The sequence below is a fragment of the Lonchura striata genome, chromosome 4, assembly GCF_046129695.1.
Source record: "Lonchura striata isolate bLonStr1 chromosome 4, bLonStr1.mat, whole genome shotgun sequence".
NCBI lineage: Eukaryota > Metazoa > Chordata > Aves > Passeriformes > Estrildidae > Lonchura > Lonchura striata.
Genome location: NC_134606.1, coordinates 72363015 through 72390978, shown reverse-complemented (window position 1 = coordinate 72390978; position 27964 = coordinate 72363015). Strand labels below are relative to the sequence as shown.

General features: G+C 49.9%; 1 protein-coding gene and 1 long non-coding RNA gene across 3 annotated transcripts; one reads left to right on the top strand and one right to left on the bottom strand.

Moving 5' to 3' along the window:
- Positions 1 to 20: 20 nt before the first annotated feature.
- Positions 21 to 22799, bottom strand: CCNI (cyclin I). 2 transcript variants are annotated; one of them, XM_021531584.3, is made up of 7 exons: positions 22634 to 22799; positions 10827 to 10983; positions 5906 to 6040; positions 3492 to 3566; positions 3186 to 3326; positions 2178 to 2408; positions 21 to 1605 (listed from the first exon to the last, which is right to left on the bottom strand). In XM_021531584.3, the coding sequence occupies exons 2-7, from the start codon at positions 10938 to 10940 to the stop codon at positions 1144 to 1146; spliced, it is 1158 nt and encodes a 385-aa protein (XP_021387259.1). In that variant the 5' UTR covers positions 10941 to 10983; positions 22634 to 22799; the 3' UTR covers positions 21 to 1143. The 2 variants fall into 2 exon arrangements, with proteins under 2 accessions (XP_021387259.1, XP_021387260.1); XM_021531585.3 differs by lacking the exon at positions 2178 to 2408.
- Positions 1535 to 2909, top strand: LOC116183589 (uncharacterized). The gene is made up of 2 exons (XR_004148223.2): positions 1535 to 1628; positions 1837 to 2909. It is a non-coding gene; the product is annotated as an uncharacterized LOC116183589 (long non-coding RNA).
- Positions 22800 to 27964: the final 5165 nt, after the last annotated feature.

The window sequence follows — 27964 nt, the reverse complement described above, 5'->3', positions numbered from 1 at the left end:
GCACGACACCAGACTGAGAATCCAGGACAACTTTCTTTATTGCTACCAGAAGGCTTTCACCAGTACAATGGCTCTGGATACGATACCTTCCTCAGGGCTGTGGAGAGAGCTTACAGTCGGGACAGGGTGTTCTGAGAACATGGAGGAGATGCAGTAAAGGTCAGACTCTTGGTTAGAAGTTACATGAACACAAAACTCGAGGATCAGGGTGTTGTTTTGGTTCTGTGCCCAATGTTGACACACGTTCCAAACCTCAGGTGTCTGCAGCCGCCCAGCACCTCACCCAGCAGTGCTGGGAAATGTGCAGGGAGAACCAGGCTCTGCACTATTCAAATGGAGACAACCAAGCCTTGGTGAGAATCCACACTGATTGCACACAGCAAGAAAAAACAAGGTTTCAGTTCTACTGATGAAAAACCCAGTAATTGCTTTCTGTGCTGGGAGAGGCAAACTAGTGTAACAGGGAGAAGTCTCTGTGCAGGGCACAGAGCACCTTTACACTCCTGTGGAAATTACTGAAGTGTGGAGCAGCTTGCAAGCACTGGTTGGGGTTGTTTTCCTGCCTAATCTTGTGTTTAAATCCAGTTTTTCAATATTATCATGTTTAAACACCCAACTATAAAGGAAAGCGGTTTTCTGTTTAAAAGGGCAAAAGAAAGCTGTGGTGGGAGGTGGGGCAGGACAGAATGTCATGCACGAGACTGACCAAGAACTAAAAGAGGAGCAGGCAGAAAGGGAGCAAGGAGCGGGAGAGAATGGGATCAGAGAGGCATTAGTTGGCTGGGAAACCTGGAACAACTCCACAGGGCTGATGTGTGAGCTCTCAGATGTGGAGAATGGGTTACAACACACAGGAGCAGAGAAACAGTGGAACCGACAACACTAGAAAGGAACAGGTTTTTGCTACTTTTTTTGTTTGGTTTTTGGGTCTTTTTTTAGATTTTTATACTTTTTTGTGTTTTTAAGTGCTTAAATAGTGGAACTATAATTAGCCGCACAAGAAATAAAATTCAAAAAGGGGTTGGGACTTTTTTTTTTTTCCCTGGTTTTCTTTTGGCTCCCTTCAGTTCAGCCTGACAAGGTAAGGCCCCTTCTCGCCCCGCTGAGGCCACGGGCTGCCGGGTCCCGTGGTGGCACTCGCAGCTACATGACAGACACCGGCTGCAGAGGCGGGCAGGGGGACACGCTGCCCTCCTGCCGCGAGACGTCGGCGCCGCAAACGGAGCCCATGTTCTCCAGGGCCGCTGCCTCCGGAGCCAGGTCTTCGTTGTAGAGGCGCTTGATGCCATCGTAGAAGTCGTCCACTTCCATCTCTTCCACCTTGCGCTTGGCGGAGCCTGGCTTGCAGCCGCTGGCGGGGGCGGGCAGGCGCGGGCAGAGCGCGGCTGTAGCTGTGACGGGCGCTTCTGGCCGGCCGTTGTCCTGGGAGAAACCCGGCCCTGGGACAGAGGAGGGCTGGCGGTGGAACGCTCCTCTGTTACAGGTCACCAGGGTCTGCTGGAGGGGACTGTAGACATATACAGAGTTGGGCAGCAGAGAAGGCTGCAGAGTGGAAAGGTGATGTGCCACCAGCTCCCGGCAGTGGATCAGCTGCGAGCTGTCCATCTGGAGTGGGAAGACAAGCAAAGGTACGGCTGCTGTGGGATCGCTGACAGGGTGACAGGGCACAGGTTCCCAGCGCTCCAGCGACCTGGCCACCTCACTTGGCAACAATGTGCTGCTGACCCCTGCCACGGTGACTTCCCCAGATACACCCCCTGCTCCTTCCTGCACCTTGTGGGGGGAAGGAGGCAGAACTTGGAGATACTAAAGTACTTCACTGTGTGTTTTTTGTAGCTGGAGTGTGCTCCCAGAGTACCTGCAAGGTTGCCTGTATGCCGTGAATGAATGGAGGGGAGCCACTAACAAGTGGAGTTTTTCCCTGGTGTATTTTCTCCCTGGTGCAGCACGGGCCTGTGTCCATCAAGGCACACGGCTCCTCCCATCACACAGTGGAGGTGGTCAGGACTGAGACCTGGCGGCACTGTCCCTGCAGCTGTCACTCCAGGCTGAGGCCCAGCTATCCCCACACGAGCAGAACGGCAGGCAGCAAGGAACAGCAAAGCCCTGGCGGCCTGGAGCGCTGAGCAGCATCTGGCCCCGGTCCCTCCCCACTCCGTGTGCACTGCCCTCCTCACCTGTGCCTTCTGGAGCAGCTCGATGATGAGAGCCAGCCAGTCGGGGAGCAGCTTCTCCAGCTCCAGGCTGACGATGGCCAGCGCCAGCATGGAGCCCTTGAACTGCAGCAGCTGGAAACAGGCCATGCAGTGCAGCAGCTGCTTGGTGAGCGCCGCCACGTGCTGCGAGGGGCTCGGCGTGGGCAGCAGGGCCAGGAGCTGCGGCCTGCTGGACACCGCCACGGCGTGGAACTGCGGGACACAAGCACAGGGGGCAGCTGGCAGCGCTGGCCAGGCCGTGGCACGCCTGGGGAACAGCTTACACACGCAAGGGTTCTCCAGCCTAACCCTGGAGGCAACTTCTGCCCCGTGGGGAAAAACCCGATGTGCCGAACCCACCAAAGCTTGGTGCGGCCCTTCTGGTGGGACCTCCTTAGGCACCAGGCTCTAGGGCTCTGTAAAAGGTGTTCCCATCTACCCTTCTCTCTCCAGTGCACATGTAGCAGTCAGGGGTCCTAGACAAACTTCTCAGGGAAGGAGTGAGGAAAAATTCCACAGAGAACTTCAGGACATCTCCCTTGACCTCCTCTCATGCATGCATCCTGGCTCTTGGCCATGCAGGTGTGCAGCAGGTATGGATCCACACGTACAGCCCACCCGTGGGGCTTTCTCTGTGCCTGCACTCCTTCTTTCCCTGCTGTCTGGTGTTTAGCTTTGAGGAAAACCATTGGCAGTAAAGAGTTACGAGCACAACTTTCAGGAGCTGTGAATCTATGGCTGAACACACCCCAGACCAGACCAAAGGGTGAGACAGGAGGCTCACGTTTTGGATATTGCACTTCAATATCCAGAGTGACAAGTCTCCTCTGGAATTCTCTGGCAAAGCATCTTCTTTCAGAAACCACAGCTACAGAGGAATTCCAAATATATTCCAAGGTCTTTGTTCCCCTACAGGTAGAATTTTTGTCTGGGTGCTTCTTGACGCATTATTTGCACTGGCAGACAGAACATCAATAGCTCTTTACTTACAATATGAAGGAAATCCAGTGGCGTTGCCATGTGAAGATCCCAGTTCAGTTTATCCAGGATGATCTTCTCCATTCTGCGAATTTCAGCTGGAGAACAACCACAAAAGCTATCCCGAGCCAACACTTTGAGTACTGGAATCCTCTGCAAAAACCGAGGCAAAAAAAGAAAGGAGAGAACCAGTCATTAGAGAAATCACTCCAAATGCTTTGTTCCTGTCCTGGTAAGCGGCAGCCAGCAAGAGCAAGCAAAGGTAGGGCTGGGAGGGAAGACAGTCCAACAATGCCACAGTGAGAAGAACAGAGTTACCTCATCTTCCTCAATGGTCTTTGCAGCGAGGAAGAAGCAGCTGATTGCAATACAGTTCAGGTACTTGGGACGGGCCTGTGGGACAGGAGAGCAGAGAGAGCTCTGTCAGTGTGATGCAGCAGTGATGCCCTGATCTTTCTGCTGGGGCATCCCAAGCCCCCCAGGGTCTCCTTCTGGATGTGCAGGCTGACCTCTGGCTACACCCTGGCAGTGGCAAGCTGTGCCAAGCACAAATCCCTGCTCCATGACGTCAGGCAGGGCATGGATCTGCCAGCCTTGTGATCTGAGTGGGCAGCACTGGACTGGAAGAGAGCTCGGGTTTAGGTACTGCAGCCTAACTGGCAAAGAGAAAATCCTGAGGGGAGCTCGTCCCCTCACAGAAAAGCCACTTCACCTGCTGCAGCGGAGCTCTGCTCTGAGTGCTGCCGTGGTCAGACACGGAATGGGAAGGGAAATGGGAATTGGAAAACACTGTCTTTGCCTGGGGAAGTGTAACTCACAAAAACTTTAAAAAAAACCCTTGTGAAATTAACACTCGTAATTTCACACTACAGTTCCCAAAACTGTGGCCCAGGGATTAGTGAGGGAGAGCTGGTTCCTTCCACAAGCAAGCAGATGGTTTTTAGGCAAGGTAAGAGGAATTTGGAGGCGAAAGGGGGATTTTTTTGGTGAGCTTTGTGCATGTGAGCACCTTGACAAGAGGCTTCACTCCCACTGGCAGTGTAACAACCACTGGCTGTGGCCACATCCTCCGGAGTGGCTGGGGCTGGAAAGGCAGAGGCTATGCCTAAACCCTGGCACAGCTGCAGAGCTGAGCAGCTCCTGACAGCTGAGCTCTCCTGCCTATGGTCAGAGATGCTGAAGGCAAAGGGAAATGAAAATCCTGCACTCACACCCTTCACTTGTGCACGCAGGTGTCCAAGGGAATGAATTCCTTTAGGGCAGAACTGGGACTGGGCCCTGCTGAGAGTGCTGTGCAGTGATTCACAGCACCAGTAACAGCCAGTCTTTGCAATCCCCAGGTCTGTTCCTGGGGAAGGGACTGGTGGTGTTCATAATAAAATCCCATCAAGAAGCCCCTGCTAGAAAACCAGGATTTCAGCTGCATCAGAGGAAGGAGCTTTGTGGGAGAGGAAGAGTGGGCAGGGAGCAGAAAGCCCCAGAGCTCACCCAGGCAAAGGCCCTTTCCCCCTTCCTGCTCACTGCCCAAAGCAGTGGGCTCTGGACTCACAGTGCCACACTTTCAGTACAGACTTGCGGCTGGCTCCAGCTTGCTGGAAGAAAACCTGCACTTCAGGGCATTGGCTCTTGAGGGACCTAAATCTTTGCCACCTCAGCATTACAGTAAATCAGCTGCTTTGGATTCTTAAAAATAATAACTTTCCTGGCTTGCACGAAGACATGATCAATATTTATTAATATTTAAGGGGTGAGTTAATGAATGATGTCACTTGTGTCCTACCAAAGTCTCTCACATGGGAAAGCAAGGGCATAGGCTTGGAATGCATCCTCCAGCTGCCATCTCCTAAGGGATACTGCTTGCCCAACAGGCTGGTGGTGTGGTGTGAGACACGTGCAGATGAGGCCACGGATTGCTGAGCACGCAATGTAACCGAGCAGATGTGGTAAGAGAGCCTGCCAAAGCCTGACTTCACGGCTGCAGCCCAGGGGTTCCAGGTTGGAGCACACTGTGTGGTCACCTGGCAGGTGCAAAGCACAGCTACAGGGGCCAGAGGGGCAGCAGGGCCCAGCTGCAGGGAGCCCAAATGTTCTTCCCCCTTTTTAAGCAGCTTCTATGGAGGAGCAGCCTGAAACCCAAAGGAGCTCATCCACTCCAGTTGGGTTCAGCAAAGCAGGAAGGCACAGCTGACACATGGACAACCTGCACCTGTGTTTGCTTCCCTTTCTCCTTCCCACCTCTTGGCCATCAGTCCAAGATGGAGTCCATCAGGCTGTAAAGCAGCTTGGTAGGGAACTACTCCCCCAAAAGCCATTGTCTGTATTTCAGCTTTCTTCACTCATTTTTCTTCCCCAGTTTCCTGCACCACCCCCCTTGCTAGGCTCAACCTGTCCTCAGTTTTTTTTCCAGCTGGTTTCCTGCTAGCAGGTGCCCCAGCATTTTAAGGGTGGTACAAAGGGGCAGAATGCAGCCACAGAGGTGAGCAGGGCCTGTCCCTGGTGCTGCTGGCCTGGGGCTCCTGGGCACTGCCTTTGCCTTCCCGAGTCAGCCCAGGCTCTCCGAGTGCCCAAACCCCCCCAGCTGTGGCTCGAGCACAGCAGGTGCTGCCCACCCCCGTGTGAGCAGGGCGAGGCGGGGCCGGGGGAAGGAAGCATTTCTGTTTGCCTGCACTGCTCACACCAACCGTGCACCGGGGCAGCAATCTGTTCCAGTCTGTGGCGCTGCAAATATTTACCTTTACTGCTGCTAAAAACCTGTCCAAGAGGCTGATGGCCAGGGCAAGCGTTTCTGGGTAAAGGTGGAACTGGTACTTGAGCTTGGCCAGCCACTGGATGACCTCATCCCTCTGCCTTGGAGAAATGGCTACATCCTGGGGGAGAGAAAGGATCAAAGGTGTTACCTTTGTATGAGTGACTCAGCACAGAAACAAAGCCTCCTTTGGAAAGGGGGAGCCTGGAGCTAGTGCCAGTCACCACTCTGTTCCTGCAGTTACTTACCCCATCCCAAAAACCTGCCCTGGAAAAGACAACTTTCCTTACAGCAATCTCAAACCTCACTCCAGTGTCACTGTCCTCTTTTCTGGGGAAAAGAGGATGGGTGACTTGTAGTTTGTCAAGCACTGGCACCCTTAGCTCCAGAGTAGTTCCCAGAACTTTTTATTTAGTTATTATTTTTTAACTTGCTCAGTACCATGTGGGTGTACAGCAATTCCCAGCTGGAACAAAAGACCCCCTTGGCAACAGCAGAGTGGAGGGAGTGTTGGGGTTTTGTGCAGAAAGGTTTATTTTTTTCCTCAAATTATGGGGACTTTTTTACCTCATACCTGTTACAATAAAGAAAATTGTAAACAGCTGACAAGGCTGTCAGTAGCTCAGGTACCTGGGAATGGGGAGGCAGCAGCTACAGCTTTACCTGCAGTTTGGGTTTGGTGTTTGGCCTGTGTCTCCCCCATTGATCGGTTTGGACCGCAGCTGAATTTCAACCACACGCACAGCTCAGACATTGACACAAGATCCTTCCCTGTGACCCAGTCCAGAAATATCTTCTGCTTTCCTGGAGCCTTTCACATCACCCAAGGAACTGTCTGGTCTCACTCCAATGGGGATTATTGGGGATGATCAGCCCGGGTGTGTCCAGAAGCATGAAAAGCCGGGCTGTAACTGCCCCCAGTAATGCCATGAGGGCAAAGCATCAGGAATTTAGAAAAAAAGCACCCCAATACTGACACCAAATAAATACTTTAGGCTGCATCTACCACCGCAGCAGCTAGGTGTACCTTGCATGGACAGTAACAGTGCCCATGTTCTGCCCTGAGCCCTGGCAGTGCCCCGGAGTCACCAGCACTTTCTGCTGCTCCACGTGGGCCCCTGCCCTCCGCTGCTGCTCAGCTACAGCCTGGCTCTTGAATAACAAGTACCTGCTGTTTTCTCCAAGGAACACTGGTTCTTTCTAAAATCACCGATGCAGTTCCAGGGTGAAATGTGAGCCCCCCTGGGGGCGGCAGGGCCCAGGAGCACGATGAGCACACCACATTCCAGGAGAGGTTACTGAATGCTCTGCTCTAGGTGCTCCTGAGAGTGGGAAGGGACCTGGGCTGTATCCAGGGGAAGAAAGGGGAATGCTCGAGGAGGGGGTGGAAATGGCACCTGTGGTGTTCCTGCTGGGGAGGGAGGGCTCTGCCTCAGCAGCCTGGAAGGATTTCAACACCACCACCCCCCCCCCGCCCCCAGCCCCAGCTTCCATCCCTGGCAAATCCCGTTCCTGCTGGATCCCACCAAAACAGGCAGCAGGTGAGGCGTTCCCCTAAGAACTGCATGGCTGGGAAGAGTTAAGACTCTCTTTGTGCTGCCTACTCCAGACCCTTTATGCAGATAAAGGAGGATGGCAGAATCCCCTCACAGGTTGTTACAGCCTGGTTCAGGACAGGCAGCTTCCCACACAACACCAGGCTCTATCCCTTTCTCTCAGAGGTGTCCCTGTGTGTGACACCCTCAGAACACAAATAACAAAATGCAGCACAGGAAAATTAATTAAGCAGCGAGGTCACTGATCCTTAGTTAATTGAAATTAAAAGCAAAACCGAGACACTCTGGGGGCTGAAAGTGAGAAAGTCCCTTTGGGTGGAAAGTGAAGGTTCCTCCTTGGGGCAGAGGTACTTTCTGTGTGTCATCCCTGCTCCAGACAGGAGAACCAGGGGCCAAGATGTGGGTGCTCCTGGAGGGCAAGCACAGAGCAGATCATCTCTCAGGATACTGATCTCATATCTTGAGACTTATGGAATATGTAGGCTAAAATAAATATTATCTGTGAAGTCAAACATGACTCTGTTTTACTGGTGCCTAACTGAGAGAAAACACCTCAGCTGATAATGTTTTCTGTAATGTCTCCTGTCCCAGACCGGTGTTCTGCTCTTTCCCCACCTCTGTTGCTGCCTGGTCCCTGTGGGCACCTGGGCAGTGAGCAGGTGACCTTTATTAGGACTGGAAATAAGCTGAGCTCTCTAGATTCCTCAAGAGCTACAGAGAAGAAGTGGGGAGACAGATTGAGCCACGGCAGGAAAGAAAGGAGGCGTGACACAAGTGACACTCTCTTTCTATAAAAAAATAAATTCAAAAATCTCCACTGATGTCCCTCTCAGCCACCAAGTTACTGGGTAACAGGAAAAAAATCAACCTTTGACCAGTCTTTATGGCTCCATTTCTCAAGCTTAATCCCAAGAACACTCCTGAATGTCACCTGCATCTCATATAACCCATGGGGGAGGAGGAGGGTGGGGAGGCAAGGGGAACCAGAAGGGAAAAATCCAAATCCATTCAGAAGCAGGAAGAGGTTCCAAACTCAGCCCACTATTTTTTTCAGGCTGAAAAGCCTTTGTGAGATCTGGCTTTGGTATGTTGCACATACCCAGAACACTGGCCTGTGTTTAAAGGAGGGAGTTGGAATTTTTATACAAGTACAAACAAAACAGAACAATCAGGTACATGAAATCACCAGGGACCAAGACTCTTAACAGATTCTTTACCCCATCCTAAAAATGGAAAGTCTCCCTGCTTCTTTAAATGTGTGTTTCTTTCTTCCTGTCAAAAACCTCGACTGTCACATATTTAGAAACTGAGTTTGTTCTGGTTTTAAACACCATAACAAAAAATGTCTCCTTAAGAGTCAAACCAGAAAGTTTTCTCCCCAGAAATACTTCCCTAGTGTCTCCAATCAGATCACTGGATGTCTGCAGACGCACCCAACGTTTTGTCACTGGCAGAGCAGGTGAGTCCATTAAACCTCCGTGCAGCTGATCCACCCTTGGAACAGGGAATGGAAAGTTCCACATGCTTGGGGGTGCCAGACCTGATCCACAGAAGGATGCAGATTTCCCCATTGCCACGGGAAATAAACAACACTGTCGTGCAAGGGAGGTCTTAGGCTGCTGCAGCTGCTTTCAGGAGAAGGCAGTGGATGTTAGGGAATCTGATCTTCTCCCAGATATTACAGAAAACAGGACAATTCACATTGCATGTCCGTGCCTGCACCATCGTCAATGTGAAGGCTGGGGAACAGGGGACAGTTGGACAAGCTGGGTGTCCTGAACCACAGGAACAGAGGGAAATGTGTGCTTACAGACAGGAGTGTTCTCAGCTGCCCCGTGGCCTCCCAACTCCGGGTTTCCCCCACGCAGGCAGCTGAGTTTATGCTCTCCTCTCTCCCGCTGGCCTTCCTACATCTCACACTCACACATGCAGCTTCCACTCCCAGTTACTGATCCCTTGCTGCTACATCCCTTACTGTACTGATAGTGTCAGTGTCTGAGCTGGCATGTAGGAAAACAGGAAGAAAAAGGTTACACCAAGACAAGAGTTTTGGGGCTGGAAATCCCAGGAGCAAGGGCAAGCACAGAGGAGGGATTGCTGGGAATTCTGCCTGAGGCACATGGTTTCTGGGCCACGAGAACCAACTTCACCAAGGCAGAAAGGCAAGCACCTCATCCCTGTGAAATCTTCACCCATGAATCTGGTTTGGTTATACCTGAGTCCCTACCCTATCTTGTTATCCTGTAATCTTACCTCCCTGCAATATAATCACCCCAGGAGCGCAGCCAGCAGGGAATGACAGGCTGCTTATAAGCCAGAGTCTTAAGATGTTCGTGCCTCAAGACAGCCACAGCTACAACACACTCCACACCTCTGACAACCAGATCACTTGTTTGAAACATGGATTAACAGAACTAATACTGAGGCCCTTAAAATATATTTGTTCCCACCCAACAGCAGCAGCTTCTTATTTGCCAGACAGAGGAAACAAACACGACAGGGATTAGCTCTGATGGCAAGCTCACTTACCTGTGTGAAGGTTTAATGTGGTGCAACAACAGCAAGCCTGGATCCGGGCCCTCAGTGTGCTTATTTCAGCCCAACCCAGCAACAAAGGGCCAGAAATTCTGTGGCAGCATCCTCACATTCCATATTTTGTTTCAGACAGAGCTTTGTGGAGCTCACAGGTGTTTGTGAGTGCTGAGGTGGGACACTGCCTCCTCCCAAAGGAGCACAAACTCACTCTGGGCTGGGTGAGGCCATGAGCAGCTGGGTCCAACCTCCCTGCAGCACACGACGGGGCCCGGACTACGCAGCCCCTGTGGGCTCTTCCACCCTGAATTTTCCTCCAGTCCTGTGAGAACATTCCTCACTGCAACAGGCCAGTGCCTGGCTCTGCCTCCCTTGACACGAGCTTGCACCCTGCTCTATAAATAGACCTGCTGGGCTCAGTGGGGTTCTTCCTGGAGCAGGCATCACATCAATGCTGCCATTAGTGAATTGCTCCAAGAAAACAAAGCTGCTTTTAAGAACGGTTGCAGAGGTGGTGCCCAGCAGAAACAGGGCTAATGATCCCCACCATTTGTACAATGAATTTAATCAGGACAATGTATATGTGTGTGCTGTCATGAGCCCAGCAGAGACCTAACCCCGTGTGCTGTGCAGTGTGTTCTGCACCCCTGGGGCAGGTGTGTCCATCAAATAAAGAGGGAATCGCTTCCCTCAGAGGCTGATTCCCCAGGTGTCAGGAAATGGAATTGCTCCTGAACACCTCCAGTTGCCCCCACACCAACCCCCACCAGGCAGTCTCCTGCCTCTGCTGGGATGGATGATGTGAAGGACAGACATTACCTGATTGGGCTGAATTTTCGGCACATGTGCTTTCCACATTTGAGCTTCCCTAGAGATTGCCATCTCCAGAAGGAGAGACAACCTCTGGCTCTCCAGGGCTCCTGAAAACTTCATGGTAACCCTTGGATCCACCTGCCACCCAGCTGGATACAGCTACCTGCAAAACCAAAGATAGCTGGGTGAAACACTGAGCTGTGCCTGTGCAGGCAAAAGGCGGCGCAGAGGGGAATAAAGGTGCAGGAAATGGAACTGTTCCTGCAGCCCTGGCACAGCCTCGCTCGGCAGTAACAGCCTGTCAAAAAACCTGTCCATTACAAATGAGACACAAGGCAGAGAAAAGGCTTTTGCCCTTTATTTCTTTAAAGACAACAGATTGCCACCTGTTCTCAAACAGAGAGGATGATCTGATGGAAAAGCTTATTTAGGTAGTAGTTCTGAGACTGCCTACCAGGACTATGGCTACAGATTCTTGGCAGTGTTAACTCACTTAGGCAAAAGAGGGAAATGGTAAATTAAGGGTAAATCCATGGGAAAGTTATTGAAACTCCCGATTCTCTGCATGAGGCCTTGTGCAATTCCCCCAAGGTGGATTTGGCCAAACAGTAACCAGGCATTTTCATGTGAATACAACAGTCCAGGCTGTATTTACAGGAAATAAGCAAGGTGCTGACTCTGAGAAAATAAAACAGAATTCACAGGGAAAACAATCCCTTATCATAAATAACGACAAAAGCAGCTCCGAGCAAATGAAGATTCAAGGTGCTTTCCCAGAGCTAAAGGAAACCTTAAAGATCAAGACTGACAGAGAACAAATACTATTTTTTGTTCACACACCCTGCACCAGGTATAAACCACACTGCAGTCCCACGTAAGAGTCCAAAAGGTTTTAAGTGGCAAACAAACCTCAGGGCCCTCTGTCCTGAACAGGAACCCCTTCTATATTAGATTTCTATATAAAAAAATCTTGCTCCATGAACAAGGGACAGCCTGTACTGGCTTGGCATATCCCTATACGAGATGTCCAGGTGTCCCTGAATAGACAGAACACCTGGGAACCAGGAGACCTGAAAAGGACTCCTGCAGCTCTGTGGCGTGTCTCTTCTCACCAGCCCCCAAACGGCCACTGTGGGCTGAAAAATCCTTATGAAAAATTCCTCTCTTGCCCAAAGGGAGACGCTGCCTAGGGAAGTGAAACTCCAGAACCTCCAACCACAGCTTATTTACATGCATTTACTCGATCATGCATTTGTTTTTTAAACCGGGGGCTGATCCTGAGGACACTCGCTGTAAATGGGGCTGAAGGGGAAACAGGGACACAGAGTCACAGCCTCCCCTCCAGCTCCTTCCTCGGGGGCTTCATTAGCACCTCATGAGCCTCCCATCAGAGCCACAGTTTTCCCTGTGGCCAGTTCCCAAGGTCTGGATCCTTCACCATCTCACAGCAAAGCTGTGCCAGGCACTGCACCAGGTGGAATGTGGCAAGGCTGGGAGCAGACCCACGGCAGAGGCTGAGGCTGGGAGCAGTGCTGAGAGCCGGGGGAATGGGAGCAGCTCACTACACACTTGTCAGGAAAAAAGCAGGAGCTTTATTTAGCCTGGCCATGTCTCTTCATATGAAATATTGATGGTTCTTCCTCAGTTTTGCAGGAAGGAGAGAGTAATTAGCCAACCCCCAAATCACTGGAGACAGCCCAGGGAAAAAATTCAGGCTGTTTTCTTCTGTTGTAACTGATAAAACATTCCCACCATGTTTACAACACAAATGGGTTTCACAGGCCTCTGGAAGCAGACAGGAGCTTTTAGTTACCCTGATCCCCTCTGAGGTTGTCCCTGTGCTACCTCGGCTGGTCAGTGGCCCCAGCAAAATGCTCGGGTGTCCCTGGAGCCACGCCACACCCAGGGCCTTGCAAGGGGCATCTTTAGTGAGCGCTGCTGCCAACTGCTCTCCGGTTGCCAAGGGCAAAAGAGAGGGGAAAATAACCTTTCCTTTGTGAACTAGGGACCTAATTCAATTGAGGGCTGAGGCACAATAACCTTTATAAGGGAAAAGAGAAGAGGAATGACGCTTGAAAGTTTCCCTTGGAGCAAGAGTGGTGCGCAGTTTTCCAGCAGAGAGCACAGGCGGGAGCCTGGCCAAGCAGCCCAGGGCTGAATCCAGTTTGCATCTCCATTTACATTGCTCTCCATCAGATAAATGCTGCCATTGGAAAAAAAACGCCAGCAGGACTGTGTGCAGCCTTCCCAAAGCACAAGGGAGCACAGGCAGAGCAGGCTCCGAGAGGATGAGGAACAGCAGGGCTGGCACAGCTTCCCAAAACCCAGCACATGGATTCCTCTCTGCCCAGCTCAGGACCTGAGCAGCCCAGAAAAGTGGCAGCAGCACTGCAGAACCCTTTGGTGGGGCAGCACCTCTCGGACAACGGCAGGGCCAGCAGGAGGCCTGAGCCTGTCCCCACACCAAACACTTCCTCCAGCCAGAAACTTCCGTGTTTTTCTGCAACCGAGGCACCCAGAGCTGGAGGAACTGCCCAAGCTGGGACAGCCACCATTAACTAACTCACCCCAGCTTTCTGCTTCTTTTCCTGATTTACAATTAACCTTTAGCTCCACGGTGCTGGCTTTTTGGGTTTGGGGCTTTTTTCCCTTGTGGTTACCTTGGGAGTTTTTCAAGCACTGTTCAAACAGTTCCTGATCTTCACTGGAAGGTCACCTGGCTGCACTGAAATCTCTTAAAGAACAGCTGGGGAGTTACTAAAGGAGAAGTGAGCCCGGTCAAGGCACTGCCTTTTATGCCTCCTGTGAGGAGCTGCAAGTCGGATCTTGCTCTGAAATTAGAGAGTCAAAACCTTGGTGTGAGGTTTTCATTTGTGAGAGGCATCAAAAATCACCTCCTTATCCATGGTACACAACCCCAGCTGGTCCATAAAATACAGATCTCTCATCTGCTAAAGATCTCTCTTTGGTCCAGGTTTATAGCTACCTTGACTCAAAGAAGTGCCTTTCAGTTTCCCTGGAGAGATTTTAGGCTGCCAAGTGCTGCAGGCTACAGTTTCCAAAAGCAGTTTCTGCAGGAATAGGGGCAGATGACTCCCTGACCAAATAACACTTCATAGTTTGGGGGTGCATTCATGTGGGATGCAAAATAGAAGAGCTTTTTTATTTTTAGGTTTTGTAATCACTTGCAGTGACTGTAAGAAGTGCCTCCTGCACCCAAAAGATTCTGCTCCAGGAACATACTATCCACTAGAAGGACAAGCTTCTAACACAGCTCCTGATTTTCCTGCCTCCAGTTGCTATTTAACCATCCTCACACAACTGAACTACAAACAAGATCACTGAAATAATTGAGGGCAGTAACAAAATCCTCTTTGATTCTGATGGTGGCTTGTTTTCTGTTTGCTGGGGGGGGGGGGAGGTTGGTTGTTTGTTTGCTTTTTAAACACAGCTCATTTTGTAAACAGCTAACAGTGTTTCTAGGGCTAGAGACAGACCAAACCCCATTATATTTGTTTTGCACATCAATCCAGGTGGGAGTTCTGAACAAGGGCAGTAATTCCAGTAGAGCTGAAGCACCACACCAAATTCTGCAGACCTCATATTTTCAGGGACCAGCAGCCAAGTCTGCTTCAGCTTTAGCAAGCAGTAGTAAAATCTCACAGATGACCTGCACACAGATTTTTCTGGGCAAGGGGGGAAGGCGAAGCAGAAGGAAGAGAGGAGACTGAATTCCTCGGAGCTCCAGCCAGCCATCTGTGATTTCAAAGGATCCAAGCCTACTGCTAGCAGAAATGTCTAACTGCAAGTTGTGATTAGAAATTTCAAAGCTGTGGCCGGGGGCTGGGATGGATGTTAATTTTAGTACCTGGGGCTTTCTCTTAGCTTAACTCTTTCCTCGTGCCCCAGCAGTGAGGCAGTCTGGAACTCTGTGCTGGCCAGAGGGAAATGCCAAAGCACAGCCCAGTGTGACAGCAATAAATGAACAGATAACCAGTGTGGGTTCAAATCAGCTGGTTTGGGATGTACAAAATAAATGGCCAATGGAAACAGCTTGACAGTGTTGTGAGACAATAACAACTTTTCAAGCTAAATAGCTGGGAAAAGTACGTTTGGGAATGTAATTTCAAACGTTAACACCTAAGTAAGCCAGTCTGTTTGGAGGAACAAACTGCCTTCTGGTCAAATACCAAGCCCAGTAAGAATCCTCCCCAGGAGCAGCACTAAGTGACTAAGGGCCTGCAGGTGATCTCACACCTTTAGCCAGCAGCTCCTTTGAGCCGTGCCTAAGCCCAAATTCGGAAAGAGGCAATTTTCTGGAGGCTGGGAGAGGAAGAGGGCCCTTGCCACTTGTCTGTGACTCAGCCCGAGCTGCCTCCCACAACCTGGTACAAAGGCAACGCTGTGAGGTATTTTGGCAGCATCGTTCAGGCGGGCTCATGTACATCACACACTCGCCACTTCTGCTCCTCCAACCAGATTTTTCCTGGGAGTGCAAATAAAGCTGACCTCATTTTAGTGCTGGTTTTCCAAACAGATGAATTTTTCCAAACATTTTAAAGGAACCTGCCAGCTAAAACCACGGGTCGAACAGGGAATGCAGAGCAGTGTTTTGATGGGAGGGAGGGGAGGGGTTGTTACATCTTGTTTTGAAACAGAATTCCCAGGGTCCTTTTAGCAGCTAGGAAGGAGGAGCCCTCTGGAAAAGGGCTGTTAAGAGATCGCTGCTCCCCTTCATTCCCCCAGCCTTGTGACTGACGTCAGAGGTTTGCTGTTTACAGGAAACTTAAAATTGTATTTTCCAAAGTAGGAACTTTTAAAAAACAAGGTAGAAGATGAACTCCTGACTGAACTTTCAGACAATGTCACCATTCTTCCCTCCTGGTGAGATGGGTGTAATTCCAGACCCATGCCCGCCCCACTCCTTGTGCTAGTGGCTCTGGTAGGAAGGGCCAGAGGAGGAGGAGGAGGAGGAGGAGGAGGAGGAGGAGGAGGAGGAGGAGGAGGAGGAGGTGGAGGTCTGCATTTCCTTTTTGTCTGGCAGCTGCCAAGATGAGTCCATTCAAGCAGCCTTTGCCCAGAGAGGTCTTTGGTCAGTAAGGGCTTAAATGTTCCATGCCACAGCTTTCAAGTGGTGCAAACAGGCTGCTTTAATCACAGCTCTTTTCCCTGCTGTGGCAGCAACAGACCAAGAAAACTGAGGATAAAAGGGAAACTCAGGATTCAGCCCTAGGAGAACAGCTCCAGCTGCAGAACGTATGTGTTGATACAAAAAAGGAGATGAAACTCAATATATTTTCCTGAGTTCTGCTCCGAGATTTTGGTTTATTTGAACCTCAAAATGAATGGAAGATGTAAATTCCTCACAAGGTTTATACAAATCAGCCACTGGACAGATTTCAGTAGGAATGGGCCCTGCTATTGTTTGGCAGCAGAGTTTGTCCCAAGGCTCAGAAACAGGTCAGGAATGTGATCATTTACTGTCTGAACTGGGGTGTCAGATCAAGGACAGTCAGCCTGGGACAATCACAAGGGTCACATACCAAAAAGATGGTGCCATCTCCTTGTTCTGAACTCAAGCACCAGACAGAATAAAGCAAAGAGAAATGAGTGCTGAAATGACCCCATTATTTTTATGTTTCTTCCAATGTAAATGACAGATAAATCTGAGACAGCAATGGCTGAGCCTTGTACAAATTCCCTGTGCACCACTGGCAAAGGAATGAGCAGCTCCCACAGGCAACTCACCAAGGTTTGCATGGCAGCCTCTGGGTTCTGCTCAGGACTCCCTGGATTTTGGGGACAAGGTTCAGGACTACTGGGGAACACATGTGAACTTCTGAGAACCCGAGGGTGTTGCTGTTGCTGAGCCACTAAATGGAGGGCTCGGCAGCAGTCTGAGGGAACCCCAGCAGCTTCCACGAAGCATCACCAGCTGCCCCTAGTTAGGGAGAGCCAAGCACCCACTCAGCAGCACCTGGGCTCAGTCTATGTAGAGGCAGCTCGAGGCAGCAGCAGCCCCTTTCCCAGAGCTGCTGGGAAGGAGGATTCTGGCAGCCCTGCTCCAGCATAGCCAGTCTCAGGCATGGTGGTGGCACACCACCGGGCCAGTTCCCACCAGGGAGTGCCCAGGGCCTTGGTCCTGGAGAAGGTTTGGTTGTCCTGGAAGAGCCGTGGTGCCAAGTGAAGGAGTTTTAGGAGGAAGTGAGCAGGCTGCACCACATCAGAGTTTCACGGGAGATGGACAAACAGGATTTTCTCTGGAGCTCGGCAGCTTGCAGAGCCTCAGCCCCATCTGCACCAGAGAAGCAGGCAGTGGTCACCTCCACCACCAAGGTAAGAGAAGTGTCAGGGGAGAAGGGCAAGGATGGAAGCAGGCACTGAAAGGAAACCTTCTGCCCCACCTCAAAATTTTTAACTACAAAACAGGTTCAAAGCATGTGGGGTGAGATGACAGGAAGGCAAAAAAATAACAATAAATGCTGCTTAGGTGGGGTCACTTTCAGCATTTGTATGTAAGCAAGGCCAGATCTATGAGGTCCCATTCTGGAGAAATCCCCCACACCCCTTCTGGTAGGGAAAGTATTTTGGGGTGCTTCCCTGAGGTGTGTGTCTGCTTATGAACAGTGTGGGGAGGTAACATGGAGAGAGAGGTGTGTGCAGGTGAAAGAATACATTCTTAGATCACAGAGATGGTGGGATGGCTCCCATGACCTGGGAGTGCTGCAGAGGAGGGGTACAGGCTCTATTGCCAGGAGGAGATGCTGGTGCCGTGGTGGCTCCTGATGACTGATTTGTGCAGGCAGAGCACAAGGAACCCAGGAGCACCCTGGATGGAGGGGTTCCACCAGACCCCCAGCCTCTTACAAGGAGGGGCCTGTTGGGATTTGTGAGGGTCAGAGGCTGCCTTGACTGCAGTGCCCATGAGATAGTGGAGGCAGCTGGGGATGAGGTCAGACAAAAGCCAAAGCCCAGCTGAATTGTGTCTGGCAAGCTGTGGGAGAGACTACAGGGGTTGAGCACTTGGGTAGCAAGAGGAAGGCCAAGGAAAGTCTGGGCAGACTCCTGGCTGGAAGTAGGGTGTGGATAAGCAGCCAGTGATGTGGATTGCAGAGAGGCTGAATGATTGTGTCCAGAGGGTGGCAACTGGTGACCTCTCTTTACTGTGGGGGTGACAGAGCTTTGGCTGGGTTGCTCAGAGAGGCTGTGGAGTTTCCATCCGTGGAGGCACTGAAAGAGTGTTTGGGCATGGTGCAGACTGGAGCCTCAGACAAGCGGACCTTCAGAGGTACTTTGCAGCCTCAAGCACTTGGGGATCCCAAGGGCTAAAGGCTCAAAGCAGCCCAGAGCAGCTTGTCTGTTCTTCAGGCAGCAGGAAGGCTTTAAAATTTTTTAAAAAGGGGCAAACCAAACCTGGCGTTATGTAATGTCTCACTGGTAGTCTCCTCAAAGCAGCACATGCAGGACATGATTCACTTCTCCCATCACCAACGTGACTTGGTATAAATCAACAGTAACTTGAAGGAACTCACTCCAAGGAAAACCAACCTCACAAAGTAGGAGGGAGAGCAGTAATTTCATAAAATACGGCCAGAGGCTTTCAAGCCCATAAAAACTAACTCTCTAGAGGCAAGGGCCAACAGGCACTCGGAATTTAAAGCATCATGCAGCACCTTTTGGGTAATATAATCCCCTGAAACCAAATAAATACAATGCCTCTGTGGGCAAAAACAGAGGCAGGATTCAGCAGTACCTCTTCTTGTCTGTTGGCAGTAGTCAGTCATTAACATCAATGAACAGTGATAAAACCAAACAAGTTTATACCCAGTTCAACATCCACATGCAAAAAATGCCTGACTACAACGGCTTGATTCCTCTTGACAACAACAAAAGAGAATTTTGTCTGAAAGCCTGTGCTCACCAAGGCCAATATTTTGCTTTGTAGATTCTGACTGGCTTCAGGATAAATTAGTGATTACAGCTAATATCAGAATACAGTGTGAGGCAGTAAAAAGAGATAATTATGAGGAAATGAGGAATTATCTGCTGTTGAGACAATAGATCAATTATGAGGTACAGCACAGTAGCTGCAGAGCAGCATTCTTGTGCTCTGAGGGTACTGCCTCCTCTTTCTCATCAACCAAAGAGAACCCACAGTTATAAAGCTTAATTATCCTCCAGGAGCTCCAGCTTGCTGACTAATTAGCCTCTTGTTGAGACAATGCAGGAAAGGATATAATTCCAACTGTCCACTAAAACAGCATGGATCAGGCACAGCTCTGGCTCTTCCCCGTGTCTTCATCTCTCCTGTCCTACGATAGCCTTGATATAACCAGTTCTGGACAACCTAAAACCAGTCCTGAGCCTAAAGTAAACTAAACCCAGACATGGGAACTCGGGGTGGGGTACAGATGAAGGGGAAGGAAGCAGAGTGTCTGTGGCAGTCTGCACAGCAGCTGGAGTGCTCCTGCTCCCACAGCAGTTGTGTGAATCCTGCTTTGCTCCTGCATACACTGCATGCACGGACACACTCGCAGGGCTCTCACAAATGGAGACTAAGCTGAGCTCGATGGTTTGGCTGCGTGGCTGCACTTAGGAGCATGTCAACACCGAGATTTACAGTCAGAGTTATTTAAAAGTGTAAAAGTTCAAGTTTTTAGGAGCCAAGTTCTTGTCTAACAGACCACTGTAATCAAGTCACCCCAGCCAAGAAAACAGGGTCTCGCTGTGTGCAGTGAAGAACCACCAAAAAGGTCCAAAAGCCTCTGGCAGATAGATTCCCATCAGCTCCCATCATCCTGGTAAAGATGTTTGGTGTCTGGGCTGCTGAGCAATATGGAGCATGTTATTTATGAGTGAGCTTTTAGAGGAGTTTATGGCACAGCAAGTGCAAATACCCACTGTGGTTAATAAATGAGTGTCGATAATACTCGCAGTCAGCAAACACACAGGAAGGGAAAATGTCAGACCACATCTGCTTTGTACAGAGACTGGAGACACCTGAGGTTTCCTTCCATCTCAATGACTTCACTGTGCTGTTCTGGCTTTTGAGAATAGTTTCTTTGAGAATGCAGCACAATAATAGCTATTTTCAATTTAGCAGAATCTCCCTTAAACTCCACCTCCCTGCCTTTCCTGCTGCTTCTCTGGAGTGTGCTGCTGAGAAGGTCTTTGGTCAGGAGCTCCTCAGGCCCCACAAAGTCATGGGAGCAGAAGAAAAATGGCAAATACAGACAGGTTCCAGGGCAAGTTAGTTCTGGGCACACATTCTACGTACTGCAGGGGAGGAATTCAGATCCCACAGCCGTGTTACACTCCATCTGGGGATGTAGGTCTTCTTCACTCATAGTCTGGTCCATGCTCAGGCAATTGAGTCCTAAGAGTTATCATCTGGCACACAAAAGATGACATCTGGTTTTCCTGAGGCCACGGGTCCTGCCTGACCATTTTAAAATCCCTCAGTGTAGCATAAACTGTAGATGTTTTTATCTATCCCTTCCATCACCCAGTTCAAATGGATCATTTACACCGGCGTGATGCTGAACTTTATTTCCTAAATCTAAAAAGTGCCTCGTAAAAACACAATGATTAGACCTGTGCATATAAATGCTCCCCAAAAGCCAATTCAGCATGAGGTGGAGACTAATTACTGCTTTAACCATTGCATGGCTGCAGGTGTGCACGGGAAAGCGTCTTCCAGCAGGCCCTGAGGGAAGGCACCATTCACCACAGAGACGCTGCTGGAGGTCTCATTTCGGTCCCTGCATGAGGGATGCTAAGAGGCAGGTGAGCACAGAAAGGCTGAGAGTGGAAAATGAAAGGGGCTGTAATTACAGAGGAGATGCTCAAAGCTTTACAAAGCTGTAAACACTCGGTCCACCAAAAAGCTTCTCCCAGGGCAGGGAGAGGAGCAAAGACAGCAGCACTGAACAGTGTCACGCCTGGACTGACCCCTGATTAAACTGATAAATGTAGGTACATGTTACCGGGACCTGAAAATAGGAAAACAACTCATTCACTCACAAATACTGACTGCATCAAAGGGTTACTGTAAGATGGAAGACAGGTCTGGAAGCAGGGAAACACAGCTCCCAAGGGCCAGCCAGAGAAGTGCCGTGCAGCTCCTGCTCACGCGGGCTGTCAGCAGCACGGGCTGCAGCTCTGTGACACCCCAAACGTGGAGCAGCGGGAAAGCCCGGCCCCGGCTGGCATCCAGCAAGGAGGACCTTGTGTGGATGGGATCTGGACAGGGCAGGGCTCTCACCACAGCCACCAGCAGCATTTTTAAGTAGGGTCCCAGACCAAATAAAGCGCAGGGCTTGGGAATACAGAACAGACACAGTAAAAGCAGCAGCTAGGATGAGTCCTGCCACATCAAACTGTGCGTAACTTCCACGCAGGGCTGAAGGATAATTAAAACTCTGTGTGTGTATCTGTATACACACCTCCCCCCTCCATGTGAAAGTTCAGTTCCTGCTGGGGAGAAGCCAAAAAATCAACTTCCCACATCCCACGCCGAGGTCTGTGTAGGCACTGATGAGAACAAGCCCTCCTCCTGCCCTACGAGCCAGCCAAACTACTTGAAAACCAAATCTGAATCGTTTGCAGGGATCCAAAATCCATCCCTCAAGACAAGGAAAAGATGCCACGATTGGGTTTTTGATTTACAGGCACCCTCACCTTGCCTGACCTGGGCTCCAGGTGCAGCTGCAGTGGGGCAGAGCTGGGGGGCACAGCTGCCACCTCAGCAGTGAAAGGGGAGATGCTCCCCTTTCCCAAGTGTGTCAAGCACCACTTGCATCTTGCTCAGCTGAAACACATTATTAAAAAAAAATATCTCCCCCTTCCGTCTTTAAAAGGGGCTGTGCCATGTACATGCTGTTGCAGCACACCACAGAAAGACAAGTCTAGGAGCAGACAAAGGCTGATGCTGAAATAATTTTTAAATTCAGGCTTGAATCAGCCTGGTGTCTAAGATCCTTATTTTAAGAGTGTAAAATGGGGGATTGTTCCTTTTTCTTTTCTTCATAGAGTCAGAAGGGGAGGACAGGAGAGCAGGTTTTTCTGTGTTCAATGGACAAGCTTTCAGGATAATTTTTTCTGTTCCTCTGCTTTCTACCATAGACACAAAAACACTCGGCAATCTCGCTCCCTCCAGTTCACCCTTCTGGAAATGGATTTAGAGCACACAAAGCTGCTCTTACTTCAAGGGAACTTCTTCCATCGCAGCCGGGAGAGCTAAGAGGAAAGTGGGGAGAGAGCGCAGCCCATCTCTGCACATGAAGTACACGGAGACAAGAGAACAAAACCCAAAACCAGGAGGCCTACAAGGAAACTGGAGAGAGACTCCTCCTCAGGTGCTGTAGTAATAGGACAAGGAGTAATGGGTACAAATTGAAAGAGGGGAAATTTAGGCTCGGTAATCTGAAGAAACTCTTTACAAATGAGGGTGGTGAGACGCTAGAGCGGGTTGCCCAAGGGAGGCTGTGTCCCAACTCTGAAAGCGTCCCAAGCCAGGTTGGTCAGGGCTTGGAAGAACCTGGTCACCTGGAGGTGTCCTGCCCACGGCATAGGGGCAGCGATACGTAATCTTTAAGGTGCATTCCACCACCTCAACCTTCTCGGGCTGCAAACGCGGCGCGTCGCGCTATGCCCAGTCACAGCTGGGGCAGAGATGCGCTGCCGAGCCCCTGCGCGGGGCGGGGGACAGGGACCCGCGGGCACACAGAGCACCGCCGCAGGATGCTCTGCGCCCGTACAACCACGGCGCTGCCCGGCACAGCCCCACAGCCCCGGCCCCTCCCGGCTCTCACCTCCCCTGCGCGGCGGCGGGGTGCCCGGCGGGGCCCGGCCATCAGCACCCCATGGCGGGGCGGCGGCGCCGGGGCTCCTCCGCGGCGCTTCAGCACCGTGCGGGGCCCATGCCCGCGGCGGCCGGCGGGCTCCTCATGTCGCCATGACGGGAGCGGGAAGGGTGAGGGGGGATCTGTGCGGGCGGGGGAGGGTTAGGCGGGCCGCCGCCGCGCGGGAGGGAGGGAGGGAGGGGGGGTTAAATTAAAATAAAATAAAATAAAAATGAAAAGGGAGGGGAGGGGGAGCGAGAGGCAGCCCGCAGCCAGCCGCTTCCCGGGGGGTTCGGGGAGGGGAAGGGGGGGAGGGAGGAAGAAGCGCCGGCGAGGCGGCGCGAGCGCCCCTCAGCGCGGAGCCGCCGGGCCGCAGCACCGCCGGCGGCGGACAAAGCCCCGCGCCGGGGATCTGCGAGGCCGCCGGCGGCTGGAGGCGGCTCCCCCTTCCCCGTTCTCCCCTCCCGGTTCTCCCCTCCCGGTTCTCCACCGGCCCGGTGGCTGCGAGGAGGAGCGGGAGGGCGGGGGGCGGGGGGAGAGCGGGGACTCTTTTCCCTGGCGGAAGCATCGCGCGGCTCGAGCTGCGGCGCCTGCGCGGCTCCGTGCGGTCGCTGGCAGAGGCGGGGGGGCTCCGGGCAGGCGCGGGGGACGGTGGGCAAAGTGGCGTTTGAAACACTGGCGAAGCGACGGCAAAAGGTGTTTATTTGTAAGTTAACTGTAAGTTAATTGCGAGTGAGACCTCGAGTTGTGCCGATCCTCGGCCAAAGTGTCGTGGTCTCGCCTGTTCCTTGCGCATCCCGTGTCTCCCAGCCTGTGTGTGCCGGAACGGAGCTCCCTGTGTTATCCCTGGTGATCCCTTATTTACTGCGCTGCAAAATGTAAACAGGGATTTGCCCTGGACTTCATTTACTTCCTTAGGCCTTCCCCGGCACTGAGGCCTGCAGCACTGTCCTTTTCCTTGTCGTTTCCAGGCTGTGTCTGGCATTCCCACTGACAGCACAAGATGCCTCAAGTGCTAGGGAAGCTGAGCTGTTGTCTCACAGCTCCGTTTATTCCCCGAGAACTGGACAAGCTTTTGAGCGTTTACATCCTTTTGTAACCTAGGTATTTGTTTTAAATGGGTTTGTGGCTGTGTTACAATACTGTACAGCAAAGACCAGGAAAAGAATAAATACTCGGCATGCAAATCCTGGCACGGTGATGAGTGTCAGAATCTTGCTGCACCACCAGAGGTTGAAATGAAGAGATAAAAGCAAGAAGTTCAGAGCAAAGGCAAATTGTTTTCTTTAAACTCCTTCCAGAATCTCTAGTTATTGGCTGTTCAGACAGCACACAAAGGAGGATTTCCTCCAGAGATAATAAGCACAGTGACATAAATCACCGAGAGAGAACACAATTTTTTTTTCTATTCATTTTCCAGCAAATTAACTCTGAAGCAGTTCGCTAAAAATTCATCCATCTCAAGCTTTTTTTTAACCCTTTCCCTAGTAACATATAAGACTGAAATAAAAGGCTATTTTTGCTGCAGCAGCTTCCCTATGCTCAGGGTGAATGAACTGTTTTTCAAATCCAAGCCTGTCATGTGCTGCTCCCTTTCATTTTTATTAATTTTTATCTTGAAACAGAATATGACTTCTAGAAGGCGTAGAGAAGGGCAAGTCCTGGTGGAATTTTATCTGGCTTTCCCAATTCTATTCTAATTCTTTTGGGACTCGTTGCCTAAGAGTCAGTGTTTAAGAAGTCTGTGGCAGTTTTCCCAAATCCCAGTGGTAGTTTGTGGCAGTGACCACAACCAAGGGATTTAGTGGCACTGCTGGGAAGGAGATGGAGCATGAACTCCACGTGTTTGGGCCTCTTTTGCAGGGAGAGATGCAAAGAGGCAAAAGGGCTTCGTGCTGACAAGAAAGGCAAGGGTTAGATGGGATTTTAGAGGAAATCCTTCCCTGTGAGGCTGTGGAGGCCCTGTCACAGGTTACCCAGAGAAGCTGTGGCTGCTTCTGGATCCCTGCAAGTGTCCAAGGCCAGGTTGGACAGGGCTTGGAACAGCCTGGGATAGGATTGGCAGGGGGTAGGACTGGAATGATCTTTAAGGTCCCTGCCAAGCAGGGATGCAAAGGTTACTGGTAATTTTCATACCCACCCAACTTAGGTGCACTCAAAGTTCAGCTCGGGGAGTTCAAATCTACGTGCACACAGCAGCCTCAGTGCAAAGGGAAATTCACCATTGTGTCAGGCAGGTTGTGAGGCTGCATTAAAATAGTTTATGAATCATTTGAATATCCCAAGGGGCTGCAAACATGCAAGCTTATAAAAATAAATTGCAAAAAAATAAAAATAAAAATAACAGCTCAACTGTTTGGGTTCCCTCTGTGGCAGAACAAGTCCAGCAACCCCTGTAGTTACCACTGTGTTTGTGCTTTGACTCCAGCCATTACATAACTTAACAATATTTATTGCTAACCTGTGATCCTTCAAGTAGCAAGCATGCCTTTGATTAGCCCAGAGGAGACAATATTGATGTTGGTTTAAAAAAACAAAACCTTAAAAAGAAATAAGTAAGGGACACAGACTCTGACGGCTTCTTGATTTTCCAGAAGCTGAAATGAAAGTTAAACTCCATTTTCTCTGTGAGAGGGACAGTTTGCAAATGTGCAGTGTTGGGGAAAGCAGCAGGAGGAAACAAGGAGAACCCTACAAACATGGTTTATGGTGAAATTGCCTGACAAGGCTTTGCTCAGCTTCCAGGGAGTAAGCGCTTGTCAAGGAAAAATTACCAGCACAAAGGAACTCACCCAGAGGAATGAAACAGGTTTAAGCACTGAACTGTCTCGTCTCTGTGAAAACCAAATTATACAAAAGCACTAGTAGTTTTTGGAAAACCTTCACCTTTTATTTGTGCGATGAATCAATCTATGGAATGCTGATTTTCCGACTAAGTTGCGTGGAAATCAGTATATACAAATTATTAGGCTGTTCCACCTTATGAGTACATCAGCTGTGCTTGTTCCTACAGGCAATAATTAGCTGCCCTTTAGGGAAAAAAAATTTAAACCCCCCCCCAAAACTGGTATTCCTGAAGAATGTGGCACAGGAAAAAAGGAAACTAGATGCAGTCTCCTTCATTTTTGGGAGCTTAAAGGTAGCTTTGCATGCAGCTGTTAAAGAAGGCTGTTGATCTTAGGAAGCACCATCAGTGGAATGACAGGAGTGTCAGCTCGAGTGGAGCATCTCCACGGCCTCTCAGGACTTTGTGTAGCTGTTGCCACCCTGCTCTTCCTACCAGCAGGAATTTAAATTATTTACTAGGAAAACAAGCCCTTCTCTGAGCTGCGCAAGATTTTCTTCCTATCTGTTTCCAGCATGGAGCTCCTCTAAGCACCAGGACACAGTTCTGCTTTCATCCAGAACAGTGAAATACCTGCTCACATTTAGCAAATGAAGCACCTCTTTCACCTCACTCAGTGATTAATTCTGAGAGGGGAACTGCAGACACTAAATTAACCTTTTTACCTGATTTAGTTTTACTAAATAAACAGCCCCATAATGTAATTTTCTCAACCAGAGCTGCTGTTTCCTGCCGTTTGCTTTGCTCTTTGGAACGTGTTCTGTTCCAGTTCTATTTCACTCAACTTGGTGACAGTAATATCTTCAGACTGTCCCCTTCACCCTGGGGGTCCCACCAGTAAATCTGTCATTCTTCCCAGAAAATAGGTTATTAATTGGAAATACGTGTCAGAACGTGCAAGAACACCAACAGCGACACGAATGTGCCTCCTCCTTAGCAGCATTCCCAGTTTTACCTTCTCAGTGTTGGCAGAGGGGTGTCATGGAATACAGCTTTTCTTCCATTTTTCCCTTCCAAAGCATAAAAATTCCTTGATATTTCTCAGTTTTTAAGAGGCAGTTCTTGTTAATTTCCTGGCTGTGGCTACACTTTTCTGTAGAGATCAATATTTATAACTGGATGTTTTGTGTCCTGGGGAGTTGATATCAGCACTGTAGGAGTTTATAACCTTACGAAAAGAATAGTGTTGCTGTGCTGGTCGTAGATGTGCCTTTCCCAATGGATAATTGGCACTTCTCTGTGTGGATTAGGATCACGTTGGCTGCCGGTGCATCTGAGAAGGTCTGTCTGAGTTATTTCTTCTGGCAAGTGGCAAGAGTGTGTGAGTGAAACGTGCCTGGATGCGGAATATGGAGACAGAACTATGCTGGAAATGTTCCTGCAGCTGTTCCTTGGGAAACATCTGTGGGGCTGGGCGTGGAGATCTGTGCATCTCTGTTCATCCCTCACAGAACAGTTTGTCTCGTGAAACAGGAGTGTGAATTACGGGGGAATAAGAGCAGCCCATTATGCCCCAGTGGAGTGAAATGACTAAAGGTTGTCCTTTGGAAAGCAAGGGGGAAATGGAATATTCCTTACTGGCACAAGGATAAGGTCAGCAGACTCCACAAGACTTCCAGAATTCCAGCTGCCTGTTATTTCAGTAGGAACAACTGATCCACCGGACTGAAATTTTTCACATTTGCAGTTGGAAAAATCCTTCCATCTGTGATAGTCTGTGTTTGTATTGGCTGATAAAGAGAATTATATACCGGCTGATGCCATCTCATAATTAGTGATTATCCCTGTACAAAGTATAGAAGACATTGTCCCAAGATCTCAGTTTTAGTAATAGACATACAAGAATTTAAGACGGCCTGGGAAAGGAGAGAAAGGAGTATTCTGTGAGATAATTAAGGGCTTCCCATCTTTTATGGAAAAGGGAAGTGTTAAATTGGAAAATAAGTGTGAATTCATAAAATAAATTTACAATATACAGTCCTTAGAGCTGAATGCTTCCTAGCAAATGATTTTACTCAGCAGTTGCCTAGTTCTACAGGCAGGAAGGTGACTGCCTTTATTTTTTTTCTTTGGTTTAACTTTTAATGACTAATTTAAATTCCATTTATGCAGAATCCCTGTGATTTTGAAAACGCCTCCTGAAATTATGCAGAACCACCTTTCTAAAAAAAAAAAAACCAACAAAACTTTCCAAAGCCTTAAGTACAACACTGCCTAGAATTATCCTGTCAATTAAATAAAAGAACCCACTTAAAGTAAGTGACAAAAATATACAGTGAATTAAATGCACCTTCCAGTAATAAATGGTTATTAAAGGAGGCCTCTGAGCCAACTGCTGGTTCTGTGGTCATGCTTGGACAAGCAGGAGGCTATTGAAACACATAGCTGCCTTTCAGACAATTTAACCTGCACTGAAGGCAGAGCATTGCCATTTGATGGCATTCCCTGGGCTCCTG